The sequence below is a fragment of the Hyperolius riggenbachi genome, chromosome 9, assembly GCF_040937935.1.
Source record: "Hyperolius riggenbachi isolate aHypRig1 chromosome 9, aHypRig1.pri, whole genome shotgun sequence".
NCBI classification, from domain to species: domain Eukaryota; kingdom Metazoa; phylum Chordata; class Amphibia; order Anura; family Hyperoliidae; genus Hyperolius; species Hyperolius riggenbachi.
This window is the reverse complement of record NC_090654.1, coordinates 171825562-171852827: the sequence shown is the minus strand read 5'-3', so window position 1 is coordinate 171852827 and position 27266 is coordinate 171825562. Positions and strand designations below refer to the sequence as shown.

At 42.6% G+C, this 27266-nt stretch overlaps 1 protein-coding gene across 23 annotated transcripts in view; it reads left to right on the top strand.

Annotated features, from left to right (window-relative positions):
• Positions 1-27266, top strand: part of ERC2 (ELKS/RAB6-interacting/CAST family member 2) — a 1931514-nt gene that overhangs the window by 1171119 nt on the left and 733129 nt on the right. Inside the window, exon 19 of one of the 23 annotated variants that reach the window (XM_068253692.1) lies at positions 6353-6412. The exons of the other annotated variants lie outside the window; for them this stretch is intronic. Within the exon in view, the coding sequence (XP_068109793.1) occupies positions 6353-6404 (52 nt within the window). The 3' untranslated portion in view covers positions 6405-6412. Of the gene's footprint in view, positions 1-6352; positions 6413-27266 lie in introns of those variants that run through there. 23 annotated transcript variants of the gene reach the window in all.

The following is a 27266-nucleotide window of genomic DNA, read 5'->3' as shown; positions in this document are numbered from 1 at the left end:
AAAAAAACACAGAGACAATGGTAGCCCCGCTGGTGTACAACGTTCAAATAATGTGAAAGAGAGCAGGTGAATGATGGTATTTACAAAGGAAGGTTGCAGGCGGGCAACCAACCACTGCAGGCAGGTGGAGATGTACAAACCCGACTCCACTCGGGTGTCCAGTACACTGGACTCAGTCGCTCTCTTGGTAGAAAAGGAGACTGGAGAGGGCTACGAGGTGGTGTCAACACACCATTACCAACTAGACTTCCCCTCCCGAGGGAGGGTGTATAACACAAAAGGGGGAGGCGGGAAGGTGAGGCGGCTTACCTCAATGAAGACAAGTTTGAATATTTAATAATAATGTATTTAATAACACAGTTTTATCTTATTCTGGGCGCCTCTCCCCCCCCCTTTGTCTCTGAGATAGGTGGATACCTGTCAGACTGTTAAGAGGCAGTCTTCTCATCCCTCCATATCTACCTGAACCCCTACGCACGTCCACTTTTCCACTGAATTCTCAACCACCAATGCAGCTTGATACTCATTAAAGAGGGATATATAGGCTACCAATTTGGTGTCTGACTGTGCCATCTTTTATGCTTTCAAGCACCAGTGAAGTGCTTATGTGTGGGAAACCTGAGGGGAGTTGTGCCCTTAGGGCATGCTGTAGTTGGAAGTATGTAAATTGATAAGTATTAGACATAGAGAGTATTGATTCTGGAGCATGGCGAAAGGGACAAGGCAGGTGCTTTGTAGTATCTGACCTAGGTAGACAATACGCCTGTCTGCTCATAAAGAGGTATTTTCAACTTTGCAGAGTTCATCTAGCTTGGGGTTGTGCCACAAGGGAGTTAAGTGTTCCCAAGAGGACGTGGGAAGGACCTTGAAAATTAGGGGTCACAATCTGCACGCCTGTTGCAAACAGGTGTTATCTGGAGCGGATTGGGTTAAGGGGTGAACACCATAATTAATAAAGAGGTTAACCTGTTATGGACAGACGCTATTGAGGTCTACAGCCTCTTTACAGCTTCTTGAGAGATGTGAGATGTACCACATTGAAGCAATTTATCTCCTGGTATGCATTTCAGTGCCCAGGAAAGCATGACACTTCTGCGGAAGCTTAAAACTGCTTCATCAGTGGCATAGGGCAAAGGAATATGGAGGCCAGCATATAGACTGGGAAGGGGGGGGGGGGGGCTAGAGAGTAGCTCAGCTCAATGTAGGTGAATAATTGTCTGCTGCATCTCCAAAAGCCCATGCAATTATCAGACTTCCCTTAGGTGGAAGTTTGTTGTAGACGTTTTTAAAAATGAGTGCATAGTTCCCTTTAACTGACATTCCTACTTGCTACATAGAAGACTAAAAAACTCCCACGGTGATTCACCTTGTCCGGCCAGCAGTAAAGATGCTTGTATCACTGATACATTTAAGAATGTACATCGTGGTGAGGTAAGATTTTACAATGGGCAAATCGTAAAAGCACAGTTCTATATATTAAGTTATATTGAGTAAGGTTCCTCTTTAAGCCTTGCTATGGATGTTGCAGCTGACCATTTACTGATTAACACGTCACTCAGCTGACAACATGGTGCCTGTATCCGGATTAATAATCAGTCACTTTCCCTTATACAGCATAATTTATAAAACCGCAGCACCGTGTCACATTATTTTACTCTGCATTCTATTATTGTCTCAGTGGGTTACGATGTAAGTTTACTTTTAGCACAGCAGGGCACTGATCCTTCAAGACATTATGCTCTTCTACAGATTTTCTTTCCTACTCCACTGTTGTGCAGGTATTTCCGGACTGAATTCATTCAAGACAAGGCAATTCCTAAGGAATAATTGCGCTCAAACTGAAACTTTGAAAGAAACCATAAAAATCTGCACATAGTTCATAGTAGAAAATAATCTGTCAGCATTTTTCCAGGACAAAGCATTGGAACATTGGAACATGGCTAGCTGACTAGGAGTAAGATGGTTTCATTCAGTTAGGAGAAGATATTGCCCTTAAAGGGGAACTGAAGAGAGAGGTATATGGAGGCTGTCATGTTTATTTCCTTTTAATCAATACCAGTTGCCTGGCAGCCCTGCTGGTCTATTTCTCTGCAGTAGTATCTGATTAAAACCAGAAACAAGCATGCAGCTAGTCTTGTCAGATCAGACTTATAAGTCTGAACCACTGAAACACCTGATCTGCTGCATGCTTGTTCAGGGGCTATGGCTAATAGTATTAGAGGCAGAGGATCAGCAGGGCTGCCAGGCAACTGGTATTGTCTAAAAGGAAATAAACATGACAGCCTCCATATACCTCTCTCTTCAGTTCCCCTTTAACCTCCCTGCCATTCTAATTATTTGCTGCGCACGGCAGGGAGGGTGTTTTTTTGCATTTTTTTTTCCTAGCATGTAGCTAGCCTAGCGCTAGCTACATGCTTCCCCCCTCCCTGCTGCGTCCCCCCGTATGCGCCGATCGCCGCCGGCGCATATGCCCATCCGGAAATCCCGTTCTGAACGGAATTTCCATGAGGGCTTCCCCCGTCGCCATGGCGATGGGCCCGATGACGTCATCGACGTCGTGACGTCAGAGGGAGTCCCGATTGGCCAGGCAGCGCACGGGTCTCGGGGGGGGGGCACCCTCTGATGCGGCGGGTAGCGGCGGATCGGCGCGGAGCGGCGGCAATCGTAAGTGACACGCAGCTAGCAAAGTGCTAGCTGCGTGTATAAAAAAAAAAATTATGCAAATCGGCCCAGCAGGGCCTGAGGAATCCTCCTCGGCAGGTTACCCCGAGCTGAGCTCGGGATAACCGGCAAGGAGGTTAAGGAGATGTTGCCCTTAAAGAGAAATTGTAACCAGGAATTAAACTTCATCCCAATCAGTAGCTGATATCCCCTTTCCCATGCGAAATCTATTCCTTTTCTCAAACGGATCATCAGGGGGCTCTGTATGGCTGATTTTGTGGTGAAACCCCTCTCACAAATGATGTCAGCGTCTCACAGCACTCAAGTACTGACATCACACTGTGGGAGCCTTGTTGCATTGTGGGAAATAACAGCTGTTTACAACTGCCAAAAAAGAAATCCCCATCTCCTTCCAGTGAGATCACCTGCCAGCTGTAAAAATGTCACCATGTGATAAATGTCATAATGTAAATCAGGGAGAGTAAAGATTTTACAATGAGCAAACCCTGACTAAATTATTTATACATAATTATTGTAAAAATTAAGCCCTTTTTGTATTGCATTATTTTCACTGGAGTTCCTCTTTAAGGTGCGTACACATCGCTGGGCCAGCCTGCACACATGTGTATCAACTGTCGCTGTGTTTCTATGCTGGGGGGCACCAGAGGGTCGACGATGAGTGGTGCATAACATGATGTCACAGGGCGGGCAGGGGGAGCGGGATCAACGTCATAAGGGGTCATTGGATCCGCTGTTTGGATCGACTGTGGGTTGGCGGTCATTATCAGCTGTCTTAGCTGACTTAAGTCAGACATGTGTATGTGCCTTTTAACCAGGCAGCAGTGTGGTTATGTTCAGGGCCGGTTCAAGTAACAATTGGGCCCTAGGGCAAAATTAGCCTGGGGGCCGCCCAACAGACACCCCCCGACCAAAAAGCGTCATTAGAGGCCCTTTGTTGCAGCCAATTTTACCTCCTGGGCCCCTGAGCTGGCTGTTGACCTTCTCTCAATCACCTCCCAACTTAACAAACTCTGCAGAGTACCTGGGGAGCAACAGTTAAGATGGGAGAGCGACACCTTGGGGGCCCCTACAGGCTCTGGTAAGAAACGGATGGTAAACCGTTGTCTTATCATTTGTTAAGCAAGCTGACATAGATTTAAATATTGAATGGACATGCACATTTTGCTCCATGTGGATGTGCAAGTAACTGAGGAGCAGAAGCAAAACTAGTTGGAAACAAAACACTGTACAGAACAGTCATTGATTGTACGTGTGTGCACTTTGATTTGTATTTTCCATTCTGATTATGGGAAATCAGGCAAAATGATTACATGAGGTTTGGCTGGGGATCTACCCTTGTGTATAAAACTCTGGGGCTTGTTAACTGTTCATGCGTAGCATCATATATGTTTTGCAAATGATTAAAGAAGAGGAATAGTTGTAGACATAGAACAAGACTGCCAGGGTCCCTATCTGAGGCCCAAAGAGGACCATGCTGGTCCATCCATGCACCAAGAGTAGTAGATGTTGTCCACATCTCTCCTCCTTACATCTCACTGACATCTGGCATTAAAACTTGTCCACATGTTCCATTGCACCTCATCATTCCAGCATTGTAGTGTGATCTTTGGGGGCACCGCATTTGTAATTTTGTTCTTATTTGACTTGCTTTCGAGTGACCTAGCCATATTCTTCATTGCCAGTTTTTTGTGTTTTTAAACATCAGATTTTAATTGTAAATGGAAAAGGAATAAAAAGATCTTAAAGGAAGCATCAGGCAATAAATAGAAAATGAGATCTACTTACCCGGGGCTTCCTCCTTCCCCGGGCAGTGATATGTCCCTCACCGCAGCTCTGGTGTCCCGGGATCCCCTCCATTGGAGATGCAGACCTCGCCAGGTTGGCATCTACTGCATCTGCACGAGAGCCGCTTGCCTCGTGCGGACATCATCTAAAGTGTTCTGCGCAGGTGCAGAACTACTGCGCCTGCGCAGTACACTCCGAACCACGTCAGCTTGACCTCGAGCGGCTCTTGCACAGGTGCAGTAGAAGCCTGACATCGGCGAGGTTGACATCTCCAACTGAGGGGATCCCAGAACAGAGCTTCGGCGAGGGACATACCGGCTGCACGGGGATGGAGTAAGCCCCAGGTAAGTAGATCTCATTTTCTATTTATTGCCTGATGCTTCCTTAAGTAATGACAAACCCAGTTCCATCTGAATTCAACCCAACAAAGTATACAACTGGAGTATAATGATGTAACAACCTCGATCTCACTTCTTCCCCAGTCTAATACGGTATGCTTGAATGGTCAGTTACTATGCCCCAGCATGATCATGACTATGGAAAGTTAATGAGATGTGAATAATTCTGAGTTGATGCTAAGTTTATGCATCTTGAACCAATCAAAGGCCACCACAGAATTTTTTTTTCAGGCTGCATATGGCTACTTAAAACTGGCATTATAATTAACATCAGTTCTAACTTCAGAATCATTTGCATTTCATTGGCCATTCCTAATCAAGATTCCCGTGTAAGTCATATACATATTCAAAATCACAGAGATTTCAAAGTTTGTATTTGCAAGCTGGGATTTGTAGTGCATTACAGTATGTTTGAGGCATAGCCACAGTGCACTCTGGTTGTACCATTTTTTCTTCTTAGGGGTGTGTTAAGATGCTCTTTCAATGACACCATGGGAAAATGCAGAAAAAAGCGACTAACTAACCACCATAACTAAAATGGAAAAAGTAAAAAGTACATTATTTGACAAAAGACATTCACATTATCATATTAACCTTTTTATGAATGCATTTTTTTCCTCAGCAAATTCTTTTTTTTTTCGTTCCCTGTTCAAATAGAATATTTAGATAAAGCATTATCATCTTTTTGTATGGTTTCTGGGCCGAAGGATTGTAAATAATGATTTCATGAAGTCAGTATTACCCACTTTTGTTTCATTATTGACACAAACTATTTCCTGCTAGATAATTCTGCAATAGTCTTATTGAGCACCGTGTTTGCTGATCATTTAAAATTTTAAAGGCAAACAGCTTTTTTCTTAACCATAATCGTTTTGCCCCAATGAGCCGGATTGTATGTATACAGTGAGGTTTATTGCAAAGCATTCTGCAAAGTGTGTGTCCAGTGTTTATTTTAGAGCTGCCCAGTGTACACGCCCAGCATTCCTCCTGATAAGGCCCACACCTTGTAATCCATGTAACAATGCTTTGTTTTTTTCTTTATAAAGAAGAAGAAGAACTAGGGCTCCTGCTCTGCACCGTTATTTATTCATGCAGGATGATGAGAATTTGGGGGACAGCTGTACTCCAACTATAACAGAGCATTGCTGTTGTAGTTGCAAGGAAATGAACTTGAGCAAACTGTCAGTTATGGAAGGTTGTAGCTGACTGAAAATTGAAAACAAATCTTTAAAAGTACTGTGTAAAAAGACTTTAATAGCATCAACACATATTTATAGCTTTAAACAAATATATAAATGCAATTTCACTTTAAATAGTCTGTAATGTCTGCCTGTGACACAGCCAGCATCCCACCTGCCATCACCAATCTCTCCAATGTGTGAATTGAATTCTGCATATTAAATGGGTGTATTTAATACAGTTCCACCCAGTCAGTGTCCCAGAAGACGTAATAATACAGAGCATTCCCCTTATTTATGTCTCCCCAGCAATATACAGCCTTTGCCAAGATCTGATTCTTCCCGCATCTTGCTAGCATAAAGGGCGAGACAGTAAATTAGATGCGACGGCAAGTGCCGTTCCATTCTTCTGCAACATCTCTCTGTCTTTGGAAAGCTTCAACTGCTGTTCTCATAAAGCCAGATTGGATGAAATTCTGGGAATTCGCCACCATCCTCCGATTCACACTAAATCGCTATTTGTCTGCATTGTCTGCTTTATGTTGTCCAGTTCTGATTTGCACACATGTTTATAAAAGCCTTGCATCATATTACAGCCAAACCTTTTAGTATTCTTGTATCTGACTGCGAGCTTTGGGGGTGTAAAAACAATTTCAGCAAATTTGTTCTGATATTGGACAGAGGTAGTGTCATTTATAGGCAATATATTTTTTACACATATTCTAAGTGGGAAAGAAAATATCTAAAATATCTACTCTGGGAAGTCCTGGCTCATGCTGTATCCTGTTTTCTTCAGACTATGAACTTCAAATTCAATTTTGTTTGTGATTGTGCTGTTCTCTGCAGAATTTATTGAAGTTTATTTCTGCTCCCTTGATTCATAGATTAATTTAAGGATGGTACTGTGCATTATCAAGAGGTATAGTTGCCTATGGCCTCTGAATTCCAAGGACAGTCCCAGAATCGGAGGAATCTGAGCCCAATTCACTAATGTTTATTGTATAATGATAGTGCAAACACACAACTTAACTCTCATTATATACAGTACAATGTAGAACAGAGAGCAGACACAATGGTATTATTACAACTTCTCTTGAGCGTTAACTAAAGCTTCAGCAGTATGAGGACATTCCAGGTACCTGTGTTCTCCGGGATCAAAGAGCAACTATAAAGGTATGAAGAAATGAGTCCTGGCTCAGCAGCATTCATATGAACAACTGGCTTCTTTTTTTTTAGTAACATTTCATTAGTTAAATGACACACAAAGACTTTGTGCAAACATACGTAGACAAATGAGGCTGTTGGGGCAGTGTTCAGATGGGGATGTCCATTTCACGCAAACAACGCATCTTCAGAGGCTTCCAGCATAATAGAATAACAATAAAAGCACCATCCTACCTAATATTAGGCAAGTGTCTCTGTGTTCCATGTCCCTGTGTGTGTGTTTTTTTAATTGTGCACATGTGCAGGGACGCAGAGACACCAAGCTGGGGGAATGATGTGCGGATGGGGCCAGAAGGGGCTGGCGTGTGCGTGCGCGATGGGCGTGCACATGCGCCGGTGACAGACCTAGAGTCCCTTTTTAAACGGGCTAAGGTCAGGTCACTAGTAAAACCATAAAAGCACATTAGTACAAATGGGTAAAGGAAGGAAAGAGGGGGTATTAATAGGAAATGGTATAAAGACATAAAATATAATTACATGTAAGTTTGAAAAATTCCCACACTAATTTTAGCAGCACAGAATTTATACACTTGTGCACTTTAAAAAAACTTTAGAAATATTTGGGATCTAGTACTGTGTTGATTCGAATGCGTTTGTGTCCATAAGGTTTTACTCTCATTAATTTCTCATTAATTTCATTTGCACATGTCCCGGTAATTATATTTTATGTTATTGCCTCATCTCTTGCACAAAAGGAGTAGGGAAAGGGGGAAGGGGGGTTACTGGGTTTTGCATAGACACAAAGGCTTGTTTCCCTCTGAGGGTATTTGTGTTTTAATGTGGTCCCACTACCCTACCTGGGGTGTAACTTTATGTGTGCACACCACCTTTGTGGGTTTTAAATGTCAGAGGTTGCTATCCCTTAACCCCTAGCAATAGAGAACGGGCATGGTTGTTGTGCCCCATCCATGAGTATTTGTAATTGTTGTCCCAAAGTCCCTTTGCAAAGGTTACTTCATGCCATTAGATGAAAGTATGTGCATGTGAGAATATGTATTGGCTATTAAAGTCCCCAGTAGTAGTGTGAGCACTGTTTTCAATATTTGCTTTTCTTTCCCTGAATTTTTGGAGGTAGATTGAATTGACACAATTACCCCTGATTTGTCTATTGTTTTGGAGTGACGTGGAGTAGCACAGTAAATGGTAGAAACCACGCCTCCTCTCCCGCTCAGCTCAGTTGGACTATGGATTCAGGTGGTCAGTACACTTATTTGGTAATTATTCATCAGGATATGTGGACTTTGTTTCCTGCACCAGTTCCTTTTTCATGGAGAAACTGTGTGTTCTCACTACTCGTTACTTTGTAGCCCAGGAAACTTGACCAAGTCCTATCCTGCTCATTCCACACCTCATCCTGCATTGGCCCCACACCCTGCCACCTAGTAAGCCTCCTTGGACATGTTATAGCTCATTCTGTAGTAATGCAGAGGCCAGTCAGTTATGACGTTGGGTTGGAGGATGTTTGCATTTCATCCCTGTCAGTGACAATATGCAGCATGAAATGCACACCTCCTCTTCACAGATAGGAATCAAGTGTGCATAAGTTAATTTTAACAAAAGTGCACTTAGGCCCGGTTCACATTAGCGTTCGCTATCCGGATTTTCCGGATCTGATCCGGACCGCATACTGTACAAACGGAACGTACGTTCCGCATAGCAATGTAAAGTCTATGCGGACGTTCACACGTGTCCGTTCCGTACGTACCGGAGCCGGATCTGATCCGGACTCTTTTCCAACATGCGCTATTTTTTGGGTCCGGATCTCCGGCCCACGCACCCGGACCGGAGCTGGACCTGAGCCTGACAGCACCATCTGGAACACAGAAACCAATGGGAAACGGAAGGCACAGAACACACTACCTACAAAAACCTGACGTTCTACCCCACTTCCCATGCGTCCCAAGCGGCCATTTCAGATGGGGACACATGGGCCAAGCATGTCTGGAGTGGAGCAGCAGGGACAGACGTGCTGGAGCTGTTTGGCAGAATGTCGGAGGTGGAGGTGAGGCCTACAGCGGAGGAACCTGATTCTACAGGTGCACCAGGTGCACCTTCTGCTGACCCCAACATTTTTTTCTTAAAATTTCGCTATTTTTTGCCCACGGATCCGGATGGCAGCCTGATGCATGCCTGATGCAAACGGACCGGATCCAGATCGGATCTGGATCGGAACCGTACGGTTCTGATCAGGATCAGGTCAGGATCCGATCAGGATCCGGTCCATTTACTTGCCAAAACGCAAGTGTGAATGGGGCCTTATACTTTGATTTCTGAGAATTCCACTTCTTTTGGCAATGCGAATGGTTGTCACACAGAAGCACTGTTCCCTTTTTGCATTTTAGTTTTTAAAAGTTTTTATTAGTGAGTGAAACAGTAAAAACAGTAGACCTGTGTGTCATCAAAACAGTGTCAATAGCCAAAACGACTATAGAAATAAGTCAGCAGGTACAGGCCAAAAGCAAAGTTTCATATACAATTTTAAGGCACATATAGGAATATACTACTGATTATGCTGTTCTTCTACTGCTTCAAATCACAAAAGAATCAACTAGGCTATATCAAACAAAAGAAAGCTTAACATATTTATGGCCACCCCCTGCTGAAACTCTTCCCGTTTCCTACAGGTGCCAGCCAAACTCACATAAATTGAGAATTCAAATTAAAGTACTATGAACAGGCTAAAAAGCAAACTCAGCTTTCTTCTATCATGCCAGATGGGGGGGGGGGGGGGGGGGGAGTGCGCTATAGCCAGAATCAGGTAAAACAGGCCATTAAATGTAACCCCTCGCTGTTTACATACTGTATCCACAAATCTCAAGTCTTCTAAAGACCCCACCTTCCACTGAGAAGGCAAGTGTACCTTCGCAGTAAGGATAAGGCAGTGTACTGGAAATTTAGTTAGTTTGTTTTGGCTAATTGCCCAGAAAGAGAATTGCAGGGTCAGGGTTTTCAATGGAGGAACCATTTACCTTATTGATAATCCGCACCACTCTATCCCAAAACCAGGTAGCCACTGGACATGTCCACCAGATATGCTTAAAGGACCCCACACCTCCCCCCCCCTTTGAAATACTAATACTCAGGATTGAAGCAATGGATCCTAGGAGGAGTCGAGTTCCCTTTTTGCATTTTACATTTGGTTCTGCAGAAACTGATTTAGGATGGGTATCTGCTGTATGAAGAAAGCAAATTACTTATGACTGAATTCATGACCCCTTCAAAAGATCTCAGAGCTTCATTTGATCTTGACATCACTTTGCTGCCAGTTCCTTCATGCTCTCCAGTAGCTCAGAAGAATCAAAGATGGCGTTGGTCCCTGAGGTTACTTTTAATGTAACAATTGTTGATGGATCACGTCTGTCTTGTTTTTTTTGGTCATGGGTTTTATTTGAACAGATAAAAAAAATGAAATCAGCACCCAAAGTAAGCACTTTGACTGGAAGCAGACTGAAAATGAGGGCTGCAAGGCCAGGGAAGGCCAACAGCTGAAGCAGTCTTGACACGTCCAGACACAGATGTGAGCTTCAAGCAAATTCTCTCTCTCTTTCTATGTTATGTTGTGTACATTTCATCATAATTTACATAGTTTTTGAAATTTGCAGATAAAATATAGTCTCTAGGCAAAACGTGAAGAGATGCCAACTGGTCAAGTTACAAGCATCATACAAGAGGTGCCACCTTTTGTGGAGATGAAAACCAGAGATAGGAAAATTAACAAGATATTCATAGTTCTGAGACATAATTTGCACTTGCATATTTTTTCCATCTTCTCGTTCTGTTTTTTTAGGTAATTAATGCAATCCTAGGCAGTAACTTAAGTTCACTACATGAATGAATCATTTTAAACTATTTCTGAAGAACATATAAAGAGCAACCCTAAGTTCACAGATCCAGAAATCATGCTTTTCATTAACTTCTGTTTAGAGTTAGTCAGTATTTAAATGTTCATGTCCATTGCCTAAAAAACACTAAAACTGTGCATCCCTTGATGCAGTTTATCTGAATAAAAGTGTCTTTCAGAAGGTCAACTATACTCAGTTCCAAATATGTAAGCCTTGTCATGGAGACTTAAAGAGGGACTCTAGTAGAAAATCCTCATATAAACAAACCAATACGAGGTTCACCAGAAGCCAAGTATAGTGCAGTCAGTCTGTGTTAAGCAGTTGAAATGTAAGGGTACTCATCAACAGTGGCGTAATAATCCGGATGCAAGGGATGCAACTGCGAGGGGCATGGTAGAAGAAGAAGCCGCAGGGGGCCCGTGGGTTAGAGGTTTCTTTTCCCTGTGCTGAGAGACCGACAAGTAAGAATGCAGAGAGAACAAGCTTTCTGCCTGCTGCACAATTGTTCTAATGACTGCATCTGCTCAGTAGAGAGAGATTTGTAGACTGTTCCTACTCAGAGTGCCACAGGTGTCCGCTGGAGAGACTGACAATTAAAGGCGTGGAGAGAAAACGCTTTTTGTTCTCTGCACAATTGGTCTAATGACTGCATATGTTCAGCACTGATAAGGAATCATACAAAGATTTGTAGGTAGTCCCTATTCATTGTGCAGCAGAGTCTTGTGCACAGAGCACTGCCCCAACCTCTCTTTCTCTCTCCAAGTGCTGTGTGCTGTATTGATGCTGGCGAGAAGTCTGCAGAGCCAGTTCTGCTCCATCAGAGGTGGAAAGAGTAAATGTAATATGAAACTTAGGATGGGTCACACTTGTCTGTCATTTTTCTGTACACCATGTGTGTCTGTATGTGGGAAAACATGCATTCTCTATCACAGAAGCTAATGTAATTGATAGAGAAAATGCGTGCAGTACTTCACTGCTGTCTGTTTTTATCTAATTGGGGCAAACGCATTCAAGTGTGCACTAGCCAATTAAATAACATTGGTTCTCAGTTTACCTGTGCAGAAAGCGAGGGGGGGGGGGGGTGTCCCATCCAAACATTTGCAGGGGGGCCCAGTGATTTTAAGTTACCCCCCCCCCACTCATAAACCAGGGTTTCCAATATGAACAACCACTAAAAGCTCATATGGGAGTTGCCTGTCCCCACTAAAAACAGTGCCAAGAATTACTCTGGTACAAGTGCCTCTGGGACAGGATACCGGACTAATTCTGGCCGCTAAACACGCTTTATTGACACAAGGAAGTGTGTGCGATCCCTTCAAATGCATTGTTGTTTTTGTGCTTAAATAACTGACTTTCGTCAAGAAGGGCTTGTTATTGAGGACTTTATAGAAGGTAAACCAACACCTATCTCCTGTTTAAAACAATTTTTAACAATTTTATTGTTTTGGGGCTTCTCCATTTGCTGTTGAAGAAACAAGAAAGCTCAACCATCACGTTCCGTCTCGGGTGTTATCGCCACATATCCTAAAACATCAATCGTGTAATCGCATCACTGTACCCACATTGCGGAAATGATTGCTCGTCACTCAAAAATCGCCAGTTGCCAGAATAATCGTGAAAATCGCCAATGGGTACAGGCCTTTATTCTCATCAGCCGTGGGCCCCTGCTGCTTTTCCTGGGGTATGGGTATCCTTCAAGATGCATAAAAAGCTTACAAAAAGTATTCTCTGGACGGACTAAAACCACTGATAAGCAGATTCAGCACTTCATTAGATATTCACCTTTTACTCTTACTTCACTTACCTTCCCAAAACCTATTCAGACACTGATACTGTCAACTGGGGAAAGTCAAAGTTGCTCACAGCATAGATGTGAAAAATAACTAACTAACTAAAATAAGAGGTTGTGCAGCTGATTACTCATACTGGAAAAGGAAATATGTGGGCTTTACTGAAACACATAATGCAGAGACTCCAGGCTAGAAAACAAGTATAGTTTCAGCTTGTATTGGAAATTGCTAGCTGGCTACAAATTGAGATGGAAAAAATAACAAAAATGTTATACTGCAAAAAAATAAAAAAATAAAAAAATTATAAATTAAAAAAAAAAAGGGTATCGCTGAAACATATTAATGCCAAATTTGTAGCAATGATATATAATTTGGCTTAAAGTTGACCTGAACTCTAGCACGGGACAGAAGGAAAACAGAGAGAAATGCACCCTGTATGTATTTAGATAGAAAGTAGGAACAGTGCAGATTTATTTTAGGATTTTTAACAAAGACATTTGTTTTTTTTAAGGTTATTGTGCTGATGTGTATCTTTTAGAGCAGAGAGGACATTCTGAGTTCAGGTCCACTTTGAACTTTTGGCCATGACTTTCAGATCTTGCAAAGAAAATGTAAAGTATTTTATAGTATTTTGTTTATTCTTTTTAGCTATGAAGACTATATTTTCACAGTTGTTTTATTTTATTTTTGTAATTAAAAGGACACAAAATATTATAAACAAATGGTTTATTTCTTTTTGAAAAATAAGTCTTTCTTTGATGTTGCTGTAAACATTTATCTGACATGACAAAAGCCAAGTCTTCAGTTACCTGAGTGAAAATTAGGTCCCACAGCAGTAAAAGAAGACCTTTCTTGAATTTACAAAGATTGTCAATTCAACCAGCAGGTGGGACCCAAAATACATATCATATTTTCATTAGTGAAATGTAAAAAAAAATCGGAATCAAAGTTTGTAAAAATACATTATAAATGTAATTAATACTAAAGCCACAGTGAAAAAAGAACATTCTTTTTAATAGCCTGCATCTCTTGCTAGATTGCTTCCTGCAGAGTTGAGCCCTGTTGGATGGGTGGGATGCTAAACCTAGAGCCCAAGAGGCTCTTCTTTAGCTGTTGCTTTTAAACTCTTCCAATTAAGGGCTTGCTGTGGGTAGAGCATGGATTTTCACTACACTGCGTACACTTAAACTGAGAAGACAAGGGAGTGTTTCACGATGATTACAGAAAAGTTGTACTTGGCATTTGTTATAGATATACGGGTAGACTGTCAGTAATCTCTCGACACATGAAAGATGAAAGAATCCAGGGATATTTGTGTTTTGTATTAGTGGTGCGCTGGTGGTACACCACACCATTAAGATTTGAATGTTCTTGTAAATTTTGTCTAAACAGAAAAACTCTCATCACACACCGGCACTTAAATCCCTAAGAAAACTCTTATCCCACTCAAGGCTTAGCTGTGATGAGGTGAACATTTCCACGTCTCCGGCCATTCCGAGCCCTCCTGAACATCTGAATGCTAAGCATGTTTCACCCATAATATAGATTTGGGAAAATGATCTCCTCTTCCCATGTGGTTTGCTCTATTCAGCCCAGCTGTGTTTGGATAATATGCGTCTCACAGACTTGATAAAGTCAGCACAAAATGCGTTCGAACCTAATGAATTCTGGTCAGCTGCTCCCACTTGTTAGTTTTTCTTTGGTGTATATGCAGAGCCTCTGTTTGGTTCAAGGTGCGTTCGTAGTTCCTGGGGGGGCTCAGCGCATCTCTGAGCTGAGGCCATTCAGAGGCGGCCTGGTGATGCGCTGATCCCACTTTTTCTGCGCTAATGAATGGTTCAGTTTTGTCTCTTTGTGAGTTCCTCAGCAAACATTTTTTTTTATGCCATGCAACTTTTCAGCAGCTTTCCTTCATTGTAGGCGTGAACTACAGTTAATTGCAGTTAAAGTGTAAACCCCCCAAAAAAACAAACAAAAACAAAACAGATACCTATAGAGAGGAATAGCTCTAGGTCCTATAGAGCCTACCCACTCCTCTCACAGTCCCCTCATTCCAGCGCTGTCAGCCCCGGTTGCAATACCCAACCGATCGGTCAAATACCGCTCTGTGTCACTGCGGGAAGCCTCTGAGGGCTCCCAAAGACGGGCGACTCTTTACTGCGCTAGCGTGCTCTCTTGCCCTGTCACACATGCGCAGTATGGAGCTGGCCGTCTTTGGGAGCACTCAGGCTCCTAAAAACTTCAGAAGCCTCCCGCATCAGGGGGTTCAAATGGCGATGACATCGCTGAAACGAGGGGACTGTAAGAGGAGCTGGAAGGCTTTATAGGACCCAGAGCCTTCCCTATCCTTAGGTAAGTATCTGTTTTTTTTGAGTTTTTTGTAGCTTACATTAGCTTTAAAGTAGCATATTAAAGAGAACTTCCAATAGCAGGAGAGCAAGAAACAGAAAGGATGTGCGCACTGAATGCTGGTGGTAAGATTAGTATTTTAGAATGGATGAAGACAAATGTAAATCTGGATGTATGCACAAACATTTAAAATCAAAGTGTAGAACAGTTCTAATGATTCCATCTGATGGCTAAGTAAGAAAAGTATCCAACTGTTAAATTTGTGTCAAAACAGGTTTTGACACAAATTAAACATTTGGTCTCATGACCTGAAGGTGTTAGTAACAGGTGAATGGGGCAGCTACTGCTACTGATACTATAAGGGGGTTGTGGCACAGACTATGTGAAGATTGCTGTACACAACAATGGAAGCCTGCACTGCAGGAGGTACTCTGATCAGGTACTTCCTTTTTGTAACTCAATTTTTATTAAGAGGTTCACAATACAAAAGTTATATGCACATTGGTAATGTAAATAATATGCAAATAAGAGAGAGGAAGAAAATTAACATCAGCGTTCAGATACAATAAAAGATCTTACCAAAATTGGAACATAATAAAGCATGCTGCACAAAATAGACACAAACAAACCTCCTTCTCTTACAGTACTATGAAGTCGCTACAAAGTATATATATTAGCTATAATGATGAATTAACAGATACCCTTCACATGGTACGTATATTATTATATTAGCAGCAGCATCGGACAAGATCAAGGCAAAAGAGAATCATGATGTAGACGATAAATTATAGTTAATGTCCCAAAAATCCCAGATCTTATGAAATTGTCCCGCGGATTCATTAACCAATGATGACAAATATTCTTATATCCGGATCCGACGAATATGAATAATGACCTCCTCTAGGGTGGGGCGGGGGGGGGGGGGGGGGTCTATCTTTCCATTTACTCGAAATTTGCATACGTGCAGCAGTTAAAATGTGGTTTAACATTTTCAGCGTGTGTGACCTGGGGGAGATTTACCCAAAACATAGACCCATGGATCTAAATGAACATTTTTCCTAATGACCTTAGTAATCAGGTCACTGATGGATTGCCAAAAAGGCTGAATATACTGACAGGACCAAAATATGTGAGCTTAGCACCCTGGAGTACCACAATCCCGCCAGCACAGTTCTGAGAACGTTGGAAATAACCTATGTAGAACCACTGGGGTATAATACCAATTCAACATCAATTTATACAAAGAACACACCAGACAGATCAGGGATAAAGTCATTGAGAAATTTAAAGTAGTCTTAGGCTACAAAAAGATTTCCAAAGCCGTGAACATCCCACGGAGCACTGTTCAAGCGATCATTCAGAAATGGAAGGCGTATGGCCCAACTGTAAACCTACCAAGACAAGGCCGTCCACCTAAACACACAGGCCGAACAAGGAGATCACTGATCAGAAATGCAGTCAAGAGGCCCATGGTGACTCTGGACGAGCTGCAGAGATCTACAGCTCAGGTGGGGGAATCTGTCCATAGGACACCTATTAGTCGTGCACTACACAAAGTTGGCCTTTATGGAAGAGTGGCAAGAAGAAAGCCATTGTTAACAGAAAGGCATAAGAAGTCCTGTTTGCAGTTTGCCACGAGCCATGTGGGGGACACAGCAAACATGTGGAAGAAGGTGCTCTGGTCAGATGAGACCAAAATGGAACTTTTGGGCCAAAATGCAAAACGCTATGTGTGGCGGAAAACTAACACTGCACATCACTCTGAACACAAGATCCCCACTGTCAAATATGGTGGTGGCAGCATCATGCTCTGGGGGTGCTTCTCTTCAGCAGGGACAGGGAAGCTGGTCAGAGTTGATGAATAGATGGATGGAGCCAAATACAGGGCAATCTTGGAAGAAAACCTCTTGCAGTCTGCAAAAGACTTGAGACTGGGGCGGAGGTTCACCTTCCAGCAGGACAACGACCCTAAACATAAAGCCAGTGCAAAAATGGAATGGTTTAAAACTAACATATCCATGTGTTAGAATGGCCCAGTCAAAGTCCAGATCCAAATCCAATCAAGAATCTGTGGCAAGATCTGAAAACTGCTGTTCACAAACGCTCTCCATCTAATCTGACTGAGCTGGAGCTGTTTTGCAAAGAAGAATGGACAAGGATTTCAGTCTCTAGATGTGCAAATCTGGTAGAGACATACGCTAAAAGACTGGCAGCTGTAATTGCAGCAAAAGGTGGTTCTACAAAGTATTGACTCAGGGGGCTGAATAATTACGCACACCCCACTTTGCAGTTATTTTTTTTTAATGTTTGGAATCATGTAGGATTTTCATTTCATTTCTCACATGTACACCACTTTTTATTGGTCTTTCATGTGGAATTCCAATAAAATTGATTCATGTTTGTGGCAGTAATATGAAAAAATGTGAAAAACTTCAAGGGGGCCGAATACTTTTGCAAACCACTATACATGACTTCAGCCACTCAAAGAATTTAGTAGCAGTAGAGTATTGTACCGTGTTAGCCATAAGTAAAAGCAAGAAGTTTAGAATCAGGATGATACTATTTATTGGCTAACTTAACCCTCCTGGCGGTTTGCAAAAAAATCGCCAGGGGGCAGCAAATCTTTTTTTTTAAATGTTTTTTTTTTTTTTTCATGTAGCGAGACAAAGTCTCGCTACATGATAGCCACTGCTCAGCGGCATCCCCCCAGCCCCTCCGATCGCCGCCGGCGATCGGAGATCCGGAGATCCCGTTCAAAGAACGGGATCTCCTGGAGGGCTTCCCCCGTCGCCATGGCGACGGGCGGGATGACGTCACCGACGTCATCGACGTCGTGACGTCAGAGGGGACTCCGATCTGCCCCATAGCGCTGCCTGGCACTGATTGGCCAGGCAGCGCACGGGGTCTGGGGGGGGGGGGGGCGGCCGCGGCGAGAGGAATTGCGCCGGATCGGCGGGTAGCGGCGGCGATCGGGCACTGCACGCAGCTAGCAAAGTGCTAGCTGCGTGCAGCAAAAAAAAAATTATGCAAATCGGCCCAGCGGGGCCTGAGCGGTGCCTTCCGGCGGCATAGCCCGAACTCAGTTCGGGCTTACCGCCAGGAAGGTTAAAACATTTTTAAGTTAGCCAATACATGGTATTATCCTGATTCTAAACTTCTTGCTTTCAAGGAATTTATACACAGATATGAACAAGCTCTGTCACTGGGTGCCTAAATGAGTGAAACGAAGTGGAAAGACACTTGTACCTTGAGTCAAGCTCGAAAGCCAGTATTTCACCAATGAGGAAGTAGAGAGACTGGTGATATTTCCAGCCTGAAATACAATACCCATCACAACCACTGAAGCAAGGTGTTTGCTACCTTGTCCTACAGCTAACATCTTAGCTGTCTCATACTACCGTCTGTGGATTATTTATGTCTGCAAGCCTGTACTATGTCATGTTTCTCTTTCTCTTGAATACATTTTCACCACAAGACTGCCATCTTGAGAAATTAACCCAGTTTCCTATGTCACTCACACATTAAGGACCTTTTAACAAGTGATACAGTATGTTTTGCTGCTTTGCTTTCTATCTATGGAAAAAGTAACTGCCTGACTATCCTTGCGGCGAAGTTCATTTGCATCAGAGTGGAAGTTTATACAACATTTACCTTTTATTAGTGGAAGTCTAGTCAGCACAGTGTAACGTGTGTTGCTTTCAGTGTTATTCTTCATGTAATTTGAAATAAGAGATTAGCAGGAACATGGGAAAGGTTCTATTGTTAAAACGAAAATACTGAATGTGTTCTGCTTATTATATCAACTTTTTATTTTTTATTTTGCACTGATCTGTGTAAGAAGTCAATTCTTTATACAAGTTGTAGCCATGTACGGCCCCATTTAAACAGAATCAGAACATAATCAGAATTTGCATGCTTCACATTCACACATCTAATGTATTTCAATGGCATTGCATTTGCAATTTTTCTGGAGTCACATTTCAGTGTTGCTTTTTTTCTGTGTGTGATGTGCAATTTGCATTTAATGTAAGTCATGGAAATGCAGATAAATAGCATTTACAAATATAATTTGTTTTGTGAAAATTGCATTTGATTTTGAAGTTAACAAGATATATTCTTATGTACATTAATTACATTGGTATGCAAAAAAAAGAGGTGCATTCTACATAAAAAACATGCACAAAAACACAAAATCTCTGAGCTCACTCTAACCTGAATAATTGTAAATATCTTGGGCCTGATTCACAAAGCGGTGCTAACAGTTAGCACGCTGGTGAAAAGCCCTTTATCACGCCTAAACTCAGTTTAGGCATGATAAGTTTAGGTGTGATAAGTTTAGGTGTGATAAGTTTAGGCATGATAAGTTTAGGTGTGATAAGTTTAGGCGTGATAAGTTTAGGTGTGATAAGTTTAGGCGTGATAAGTTTAAGCACCAACTGGGTTAGCACCGCAGTGCACAGCTGATCAAAAGTTTTGCGCTAGCCAAGTCTGGTGCACTTTGCATAGAGTTTAATGGCGCTGCTTTGCGTGCGGGACTTTGCGCGCAATCTAAACGTATCTAAACTTATCATGCCTAAACTTATCACGCCTAAACTCATCACGCCTAAACTGGCTTTTCACCAGCGTGGTGCAATGGTTATCATGCCTAAAGTCTCTAACTGGGTTAGCACCGCTTTGTGAATCGAGCACATTCTGGCTTTTCGGTCTCGTTTAGCCCCTTGCACACCCCTGGGAGTTCTGGTTCACCATGAGCTTTCTGGGTACTCTGTAAAATCTCTGAGAAGGATTCAAATGACATAACCTCAAAAATTGCAGAATTGGACATGTGGAAAATTGCATGGAAAATTTTGTGAATGCGGCCTTGCTCATTGTTGGGTTGGGTCATGCAAAATCATGCATTGAGTTTTGTGATCATTAATGCAATACCTTGCATTCATTGAAACTGTGCCGAGATGTCAGTAGCCAAAAGACTGGACACCTGTCGAGCTGCCTGATTGCTTGGAACTGTTTCATCGGTTTTGGCATGGGCCAACAGGAACTCATATTTGATTTAACCTCCTGCCGCCCGCGTCACGCCAGTAGGCGTGGCCGCGGCGGCAGCCCCAGGACCGCCTAACGCCAATTGGCGTAAAGTCCTGGGGCTCTGTTTAGCATGAGCTCCGCCCCGCCTTCAGTCTCCGAGCGGCTATTGCCGCTCGGGAGACTGTTAGACGGCGATCACGCCGTCTATTTACTTGGTGCAGCGCTGCGATGAGCAGCAGCGCTGCACCGGGGACAGCCGTGTGACACGGCTGTCCCCATGGGGGACAAGAGAGCGATCGGCTCTCATAGGCAGAAGCCTATGACAGCCGATCACCATAATTGGCCGGCTGTGGGGAGGGAGGGAGGGAGGGAATACATTTAAAGGAACAGGGGATTTTAGAAAAAAAACCCCTAACAATAATATTTATTTAAAAAAAAATAAACATGGGGGGAGCGATCAGACCCCACCAACAGAGAGCTCTGTTGGTGGGGAGAAAAGGGGGGGGATCACTTGTGTGCTGAGTTGTGCGGCCCTGCAGCTTGGCCTTAAAGCTGCAGTGGCCAATTTAGCTAAAAATGGCCTGGTCACTAGGGGGGTTTAGCCCTGCAGTCCTCAAGTGGTTAAAAATGCAATATTGCTTTTAAATGAGAAGCCAATTAAGTTACTATATGCAGCAATTCTTAACTTTTATTTAATTTCCTTTTAGTGATGGAAATAGTTAAAACGGTATCTCTTTAGTCATCCTGTCTGATTATTATTATTGCTGATTGGCAGCTTGATATGCTTCTAACAAAACACAAAAATCCTAATTTCACTGTTAGTCTTCATGATAGTCTTCCTTATTTACACTTCTGTGAGCTGTAGTGTGGTAAAGGCTAGCAAGCCAATGGCCACATATAGAACAAAAATTCAGAGGTACAGTAAACTCTCCTACCCACAATAGCTTAGCATTAGGTAATATTACACAATGGAGTTGTTTTTTTTGCTAAATAGTTTAAACTATGTTTATAACATTTCAAGGAATAGAGTATTTTATTGTAACGTAAAGGTTTATTTATTTAACAGTGGGCTGGTTCATGCTAAGCGGATGCGTGCTGCCCATTTTGCATCTGCTTGCATAATCAGTGCCTTCTGTTCTGTATACACCTGTCCGCTTTGATCGCGATTGCTACTCACGTGTCGCGCAGCCACTAGGTCTCTCGGTACACAGCCCAGAGGCCGGTAGGGGCATGGAGTTCCGCATAGGAGACAATGGACTAATTCTACCTAGCAACATGGAACATTTTTATTGGTCCTTCATGAATGAATAAGAATTCTCCCTGCTGCTGAGTTTTCCCATTGGTTTTTTGCAGCCCAATGTGGTGGCTTCTACCGGCCACCAATCTGCTTCAGCAGCATTGGAACTGTGGAGACACGTGAGTATTTACATCATGGCAGCTATCAAAGTGGGCAAAGTGGACACGGTGACTAGCCTAGTGAGAATTGACACTGTCCATTTTCATAGGCTTTCATCGCATACATTTTTTCAGTCGGTCTGGAAAAATGTACAAAATTCAGGCTTTCTGCTCCATTTACCGCAACCCGACAAATGGATGTTTTTTTTGGTTTTTTTTTTTTTTTTAACAAGTGGAAGCATATCCTATTTTTAACATTAGGATCTGCTTCTTCTGCTGAGCGGACCTTAAAAAACTTCCCGGTGCATTTTTTAAACAAGTGTGAGCCGGCCCTAAACCAGAATTTGGTGCTTGCACAGGCATGGGTGCTGTCACCTTTAGCTGGAAACTCTGCTGTATGTCCCTTTGGCACAAGTCTCTAGCCACTTTTCACATCTGGATCCTGCAGCTTGTGCCCACTCTTTAAAGAGACCCAGAGAGGAAGAAGATACTAAAAGAGACCCAGAGAGGAAGAAGATACTAAATTTATACATACCTGGGGCTTCCTCCAGCCCCATAAGCCTGAATCGCTCCCACACCGCCGTCCTCCGGTGCCTCTGTCCACCGGTACTGGGTCCTGTCATTTCGGCCAGTCGACGCAAGTGCAGTTCAATCCCTCTGTACTGCGCAGGCGCATGCGTACAGAGCCAGAGGGAGCCCCTGCGCATGCGTACAACTGGTCGCATACAGCGGAAGTGATGGGACCTGATACTGGCGATAGAGGCAGCGGAGGATGGCGGCGTGGGAGCGATCCATGCTTATGGGGCTGGAGGAAGCCCCAGGTATGTATAACATCTTTATTCATTTTTCAACTACCCTTCGTCTCTGGTTCCCTTTAAAGAGGAACTGTCGCAAAAATCTTAAAAATTAAAACACATACAAATAAGAAGTACATTTTTCCCAGAGTAAAATGAGCCATACATTACTTTTCTCCTATGTTGCTGTCATTTACAGTAAGTAGTAGAAATCTGACATTACCAACAGATTTTGGACTAGCCCATCTTCTCGTAGGGGGGTTCTCAGGGTTTTCTTTATTTTTAAAAGCACTTAGTGAATGGCAGTTGCTCCATCTAACTGCTAAAATAGTGTGCAGCAAGCAGGGAGGCTGGCCAGCATCTTTGTATAAATCTTTTTCAGGGAATGTCTTTATGAAGAATAAAGGCCATGCTGAGAATCCCATATGGAGAGATGGACTAGCTCAAAACCTGTCGGTAATGTCAGATTTCTACTACCTACTGTAAGTGACAGCAACATACAGTAGGTGAAAAGTAATTTTTGACTCATTTTACTCAAGGAGAAATGTACTTCTTATTTGTATGTGTTTTAAATTTTAAGATTTTCGCGACAGTTCCTCTTTAACCTAATTTGCAAATGGGAAACAAATTGTGATACAAAAATCCAAGTGGATGAACATTTATGCAAGGGATTCTGTATGCAAGGGATTTCTGCTTTTTCAGAAAGGTTAATCCGTGTTTTACTGTGGCCATTATAGAACTTAGCATTGTTCTCCTGAGTGGATATCCCAGCCTTTTGATTGCAGAATCACAACATTCTGTAGACTCACCCACACTCCAGTGACTTTATAATTTTCTCCCATCGTAAATATCAGATCACAATAAATTATCTGCAGGATAGACCTTGCGCTGTAATACAGAGTGACATTTTGGTCTCCAAAGTTCTGCATTGTATTTGAATGACCTGACATCCTCTACTAGCCTGAGATTCCAGAATTTCTTCTTACTTGGAAAAAATGATGGCTTCTCAGAATAATGCAGAGTTCCATCCCTCTGATTTAACCTGACTGGTTAAATGTTGAGTGTAATTGGCAGAAAATACCAATGTTGATGTAGCCTCGTGACTTGCATGTCAATGTTAACTTACCTTCTGTCTTCAGTACTCCAAGTTCTTATGTGCGCATTGAAATGTATGGAGCATTGCCAAGTTTCAGGAAATGGGAGTTGCTGGAATTTCTAGTACAGGAGTTAAAGTTTCACTGTTATAGAACGTTCTTTATATTTTAAACTTCTGTCTTGAAAAAAACGATAGAAAAGTAAAGATTCTTTTCTTATATAGGCAGTATGAGGGCCTGCTGTGTAGCAAAGTGGTGTTGTAGAATTGGAGGCCTAAGTTCAGTACACACCACAGATGTGGTCTGTTGAAAGTCTTCATGCCCCCTACCCCCACCATCACCTTATGTTTTTTAGACTTTAGCCTGATGAAAGAGAGCATAAGGTCCCATGGAGACATAAGCTGGGGGAGGGGGTTTGCATACCAGTGAATAAGCACAGTCGAGGTGCATCAATCAGCAATAAAGTTTCATAAAGGGCTGTACACTGTATCCAATTATAAGTGGTTAATTCACACATTGGGAAAGAAGCACAATCCATTTAAGATGGAGCATGGTGGCATAGTGGTTAGCTCTTTTGCCTTGCAGCACTGGGTCCCTGGTTCATATCCCAGTCGGGGCACTTTCTGCACAGACTTTGTATGTTCTCCCCATGTCTATGCGGGTTTCCTCCGGGCACTCCAGTTTCCTCCCACACCTCAAAAATATACAGGCAAGTTATTTAGCTTCCCCCTAGCCCTAGACTATGATACATACTGTACATTACTCAAAACAATACATACATCGGCATATGACTAAGGAAGGAATCAGATTGTGAGCCCCTCTGAGGGACAGTTAAGTGACAAGACAATATACTCTGCACAGTGCTGCGATAGATGTCGGCGCTATATAAATAATCAATCATAATAATATTTGAAATCTGTAGGTTGTTCCACGTTCACTAGGGGTGAATAAACCACTTGTACAGTAATTGGATACAATGTGTGGACCTTTTGGAACTCTATAGAGACATTTAAAGAGAAACCATGACCAAAAATTGAACTTCATCCCAATCAGTAGCTGATACCGCCTTTTACATGAGAAAACTATTCCTTTTCACAAACGCACCATCAGGGGGCTTTGTATGGCTGATATTGTGGTGAAACCCCTCCCACAGGAAACTGTGAGCACCATGGTCCTGGCAGTTTCCCGTCTGTGAACCTCGCTGAATTATGGGAAATTGCTGTTTACAGCTTTTTCCAACTGCCAAAACGTCAAGCAGCAGCTACTTCCAGTGACATCACCTGCCAGCAGTAAAAATGTCACCATGTGATAAATGTCAGAATGAAAATCAGGGAGAGGAAAGCTTTTACAATGGGCAAACACTGACTAAATCATTTATACATAATTATTGTAAAAATGAAGCACTTTTTTGTTACATTATTTTTCCTGAAGTTCTTCTTCTTCTTAACAGTATTGAAATGATTAGTCTGATGTCTTTTCATGTATCCCCTGTGCTCTTTTCAGCACATGATTAGCAATCAGCTGCAGAACCCTTTAGCCAATTGTTGCTTCTTCTCCATAGGATACTTTATGGTGAGTCAAGTCGGCATGAACCGTCACAGGGCTGCCTACTTAAAGTGGATTTAAATTCTTGCACATAGAAGAAAAACATAGAGAAATGCATCCTGTGTGTATTTAGAGAGTTTAGCCAGTTTAATTTCCCCTCATCTGTGTCTACAAGTTGTAATTTGATCTCTCCCCTTGTCACATGAGTGCCATGGCAGAGATGACAGATAAGCTCATTTTAAAGCACAGAATGTTAATAATAGGTCTGCTTCCATAAATCAGGAAGTAGAAACTGTGCAGATTTATTTTAGGATTTGTATCACCTATATCAAGCAAATGTTTTTTTGCTCATAGGTTATTATGCTGTTGTGCATCTTTTAGAGCAGAGAGGATGTTCTGAGTTCAGGTCCACTTTAAATGATTGCATTGACTTTGGCAAGTGCCTGTACAGGGCCTACTGCCTTTTGGTTTTACACTCTGACTATTTGGCTTTCATACAAAATTGCTTTGTAGCATGTTCATGTGTGTGTAGAAGAGATTGTATTTTGTGTACATTGTGGGGCTGATTTATCAATACCAGTATAACAAATTATAAAGCAACAGAATAAATGGTCACTTTAGCAGCTGAAACCTGATTGGCTGTTTTGAGCAGCTGCTTCATTCTTACTCCATGTAGCTTTGCATTTAGTTTAAAGAGACACTGAAGCGAGACTAAATCTCGCTTCAGGTCTTATATATAGCAGGGGCACGTGTGCCCCTGCTAAAACGCCGCTATCCCGCGGCTTAACGGGGGTCCCTTCACCCCCAACCCACCCCCCGCAAAAGATGGTCGGAAAATGGTCGCTGGCTGTCTCTCTTCCTGGAGGCAGGGCTAACGGCTGCAGCCCTGCCTCCCAGCGCGTCTATCAGACGCGCATCGCCGCCTCTCCCCCGCCCCTCTCAGTGAAGGAAGACTGAGAGGGGCGGGGGAGAGGCGGAGATACGCGTCTGACAGACGCGCATGGGGCAGGGCTGCGGCGGTTAGCCCTGCCCCAACCAGGAAGCGCTCCCCCGCTGCACGGAGGGGGTTTGGGGGGACAGGGACCCCCGTTAAGCCGCGATAAAGCGGCGTTTTAGCAGGGGCACACGTGCCCCTGCTATATATGAGGTCTGAAGCGAGATCTATTCTCGCTTCAGACTCTCTTTAATAAACTACTAAATGTTTTGGTGATATATAAACAAATAATTTGCAAGAAATTGGTTGTTGTCATCAGTACCTGTGGATACAATGAAAGTCTATCTAATCTCTTTCTGTGTAGGCCACTTTCAGACATTACTTGCCTTGTGCATTCTGGAGTTAAAGGGGAAGGGAAGGAATCATAATAGTTTTTCTGCATACGGTTCTGCTAGGTTAAAACATGAAGGAGGTAAATCCCCACCAAATCCAAAATGTAAGTTGTCCACTAAGTTTTGGCTCTGCTTTTTTTCAGATGCAGCATTCTATTTTATAACCCTGCTTTACTGTAGCTGCCCATGTATACACACAGATGCCAGACTTTTGGACTGAAACTCCCCAGAGTAGTGGAGGATGTAAAGCAAACCTGAACTGAAAAATAAAAGTCAAAATAAACATATATACCGCATACTTACCTCCCACAGTCTACTTAGCAATCTCGTTCTCCTCTACCACGTCCTGTCTGTCTGCTGTGATCATTGAAAGTCTAAGTCTTCCATTTTAAAAATGGCTATGACCCCACAACTGCTTTGGGTCAACACACTGTAATATCACTCACTTGAGCCATAGGGAAACATGGACGTTACCTCGCACATCATTTGTCCTTTCAGTTATAACGGACAGCAACTGATATAGTGAAAAAGGGCCCTAAGGCTTCCAGTTCTGACTAGATCTAGTCAGAACAGGAGGGAATAATTGTTTGAATAAAATGGTACGCTTCTGAGAGGTCCTGGGAGGACCTGGTGGTGAGGTAAGTATGTAACATTTATTTGCAGGTATATCATGCGTTTATTTTAAATCATTTTACTCAGTTCAGTCTCTTTACGTGAGCCAGCAAATCTGGATTTATTAAAGATTGTATTCGAATATAGTCAGCATTACTGAAAGGTTAGTGATTTTTTTTTCTTAATTTCCTTATTTATTTTTTTTTTGGTTTATCCATTCTCTTTTCCTT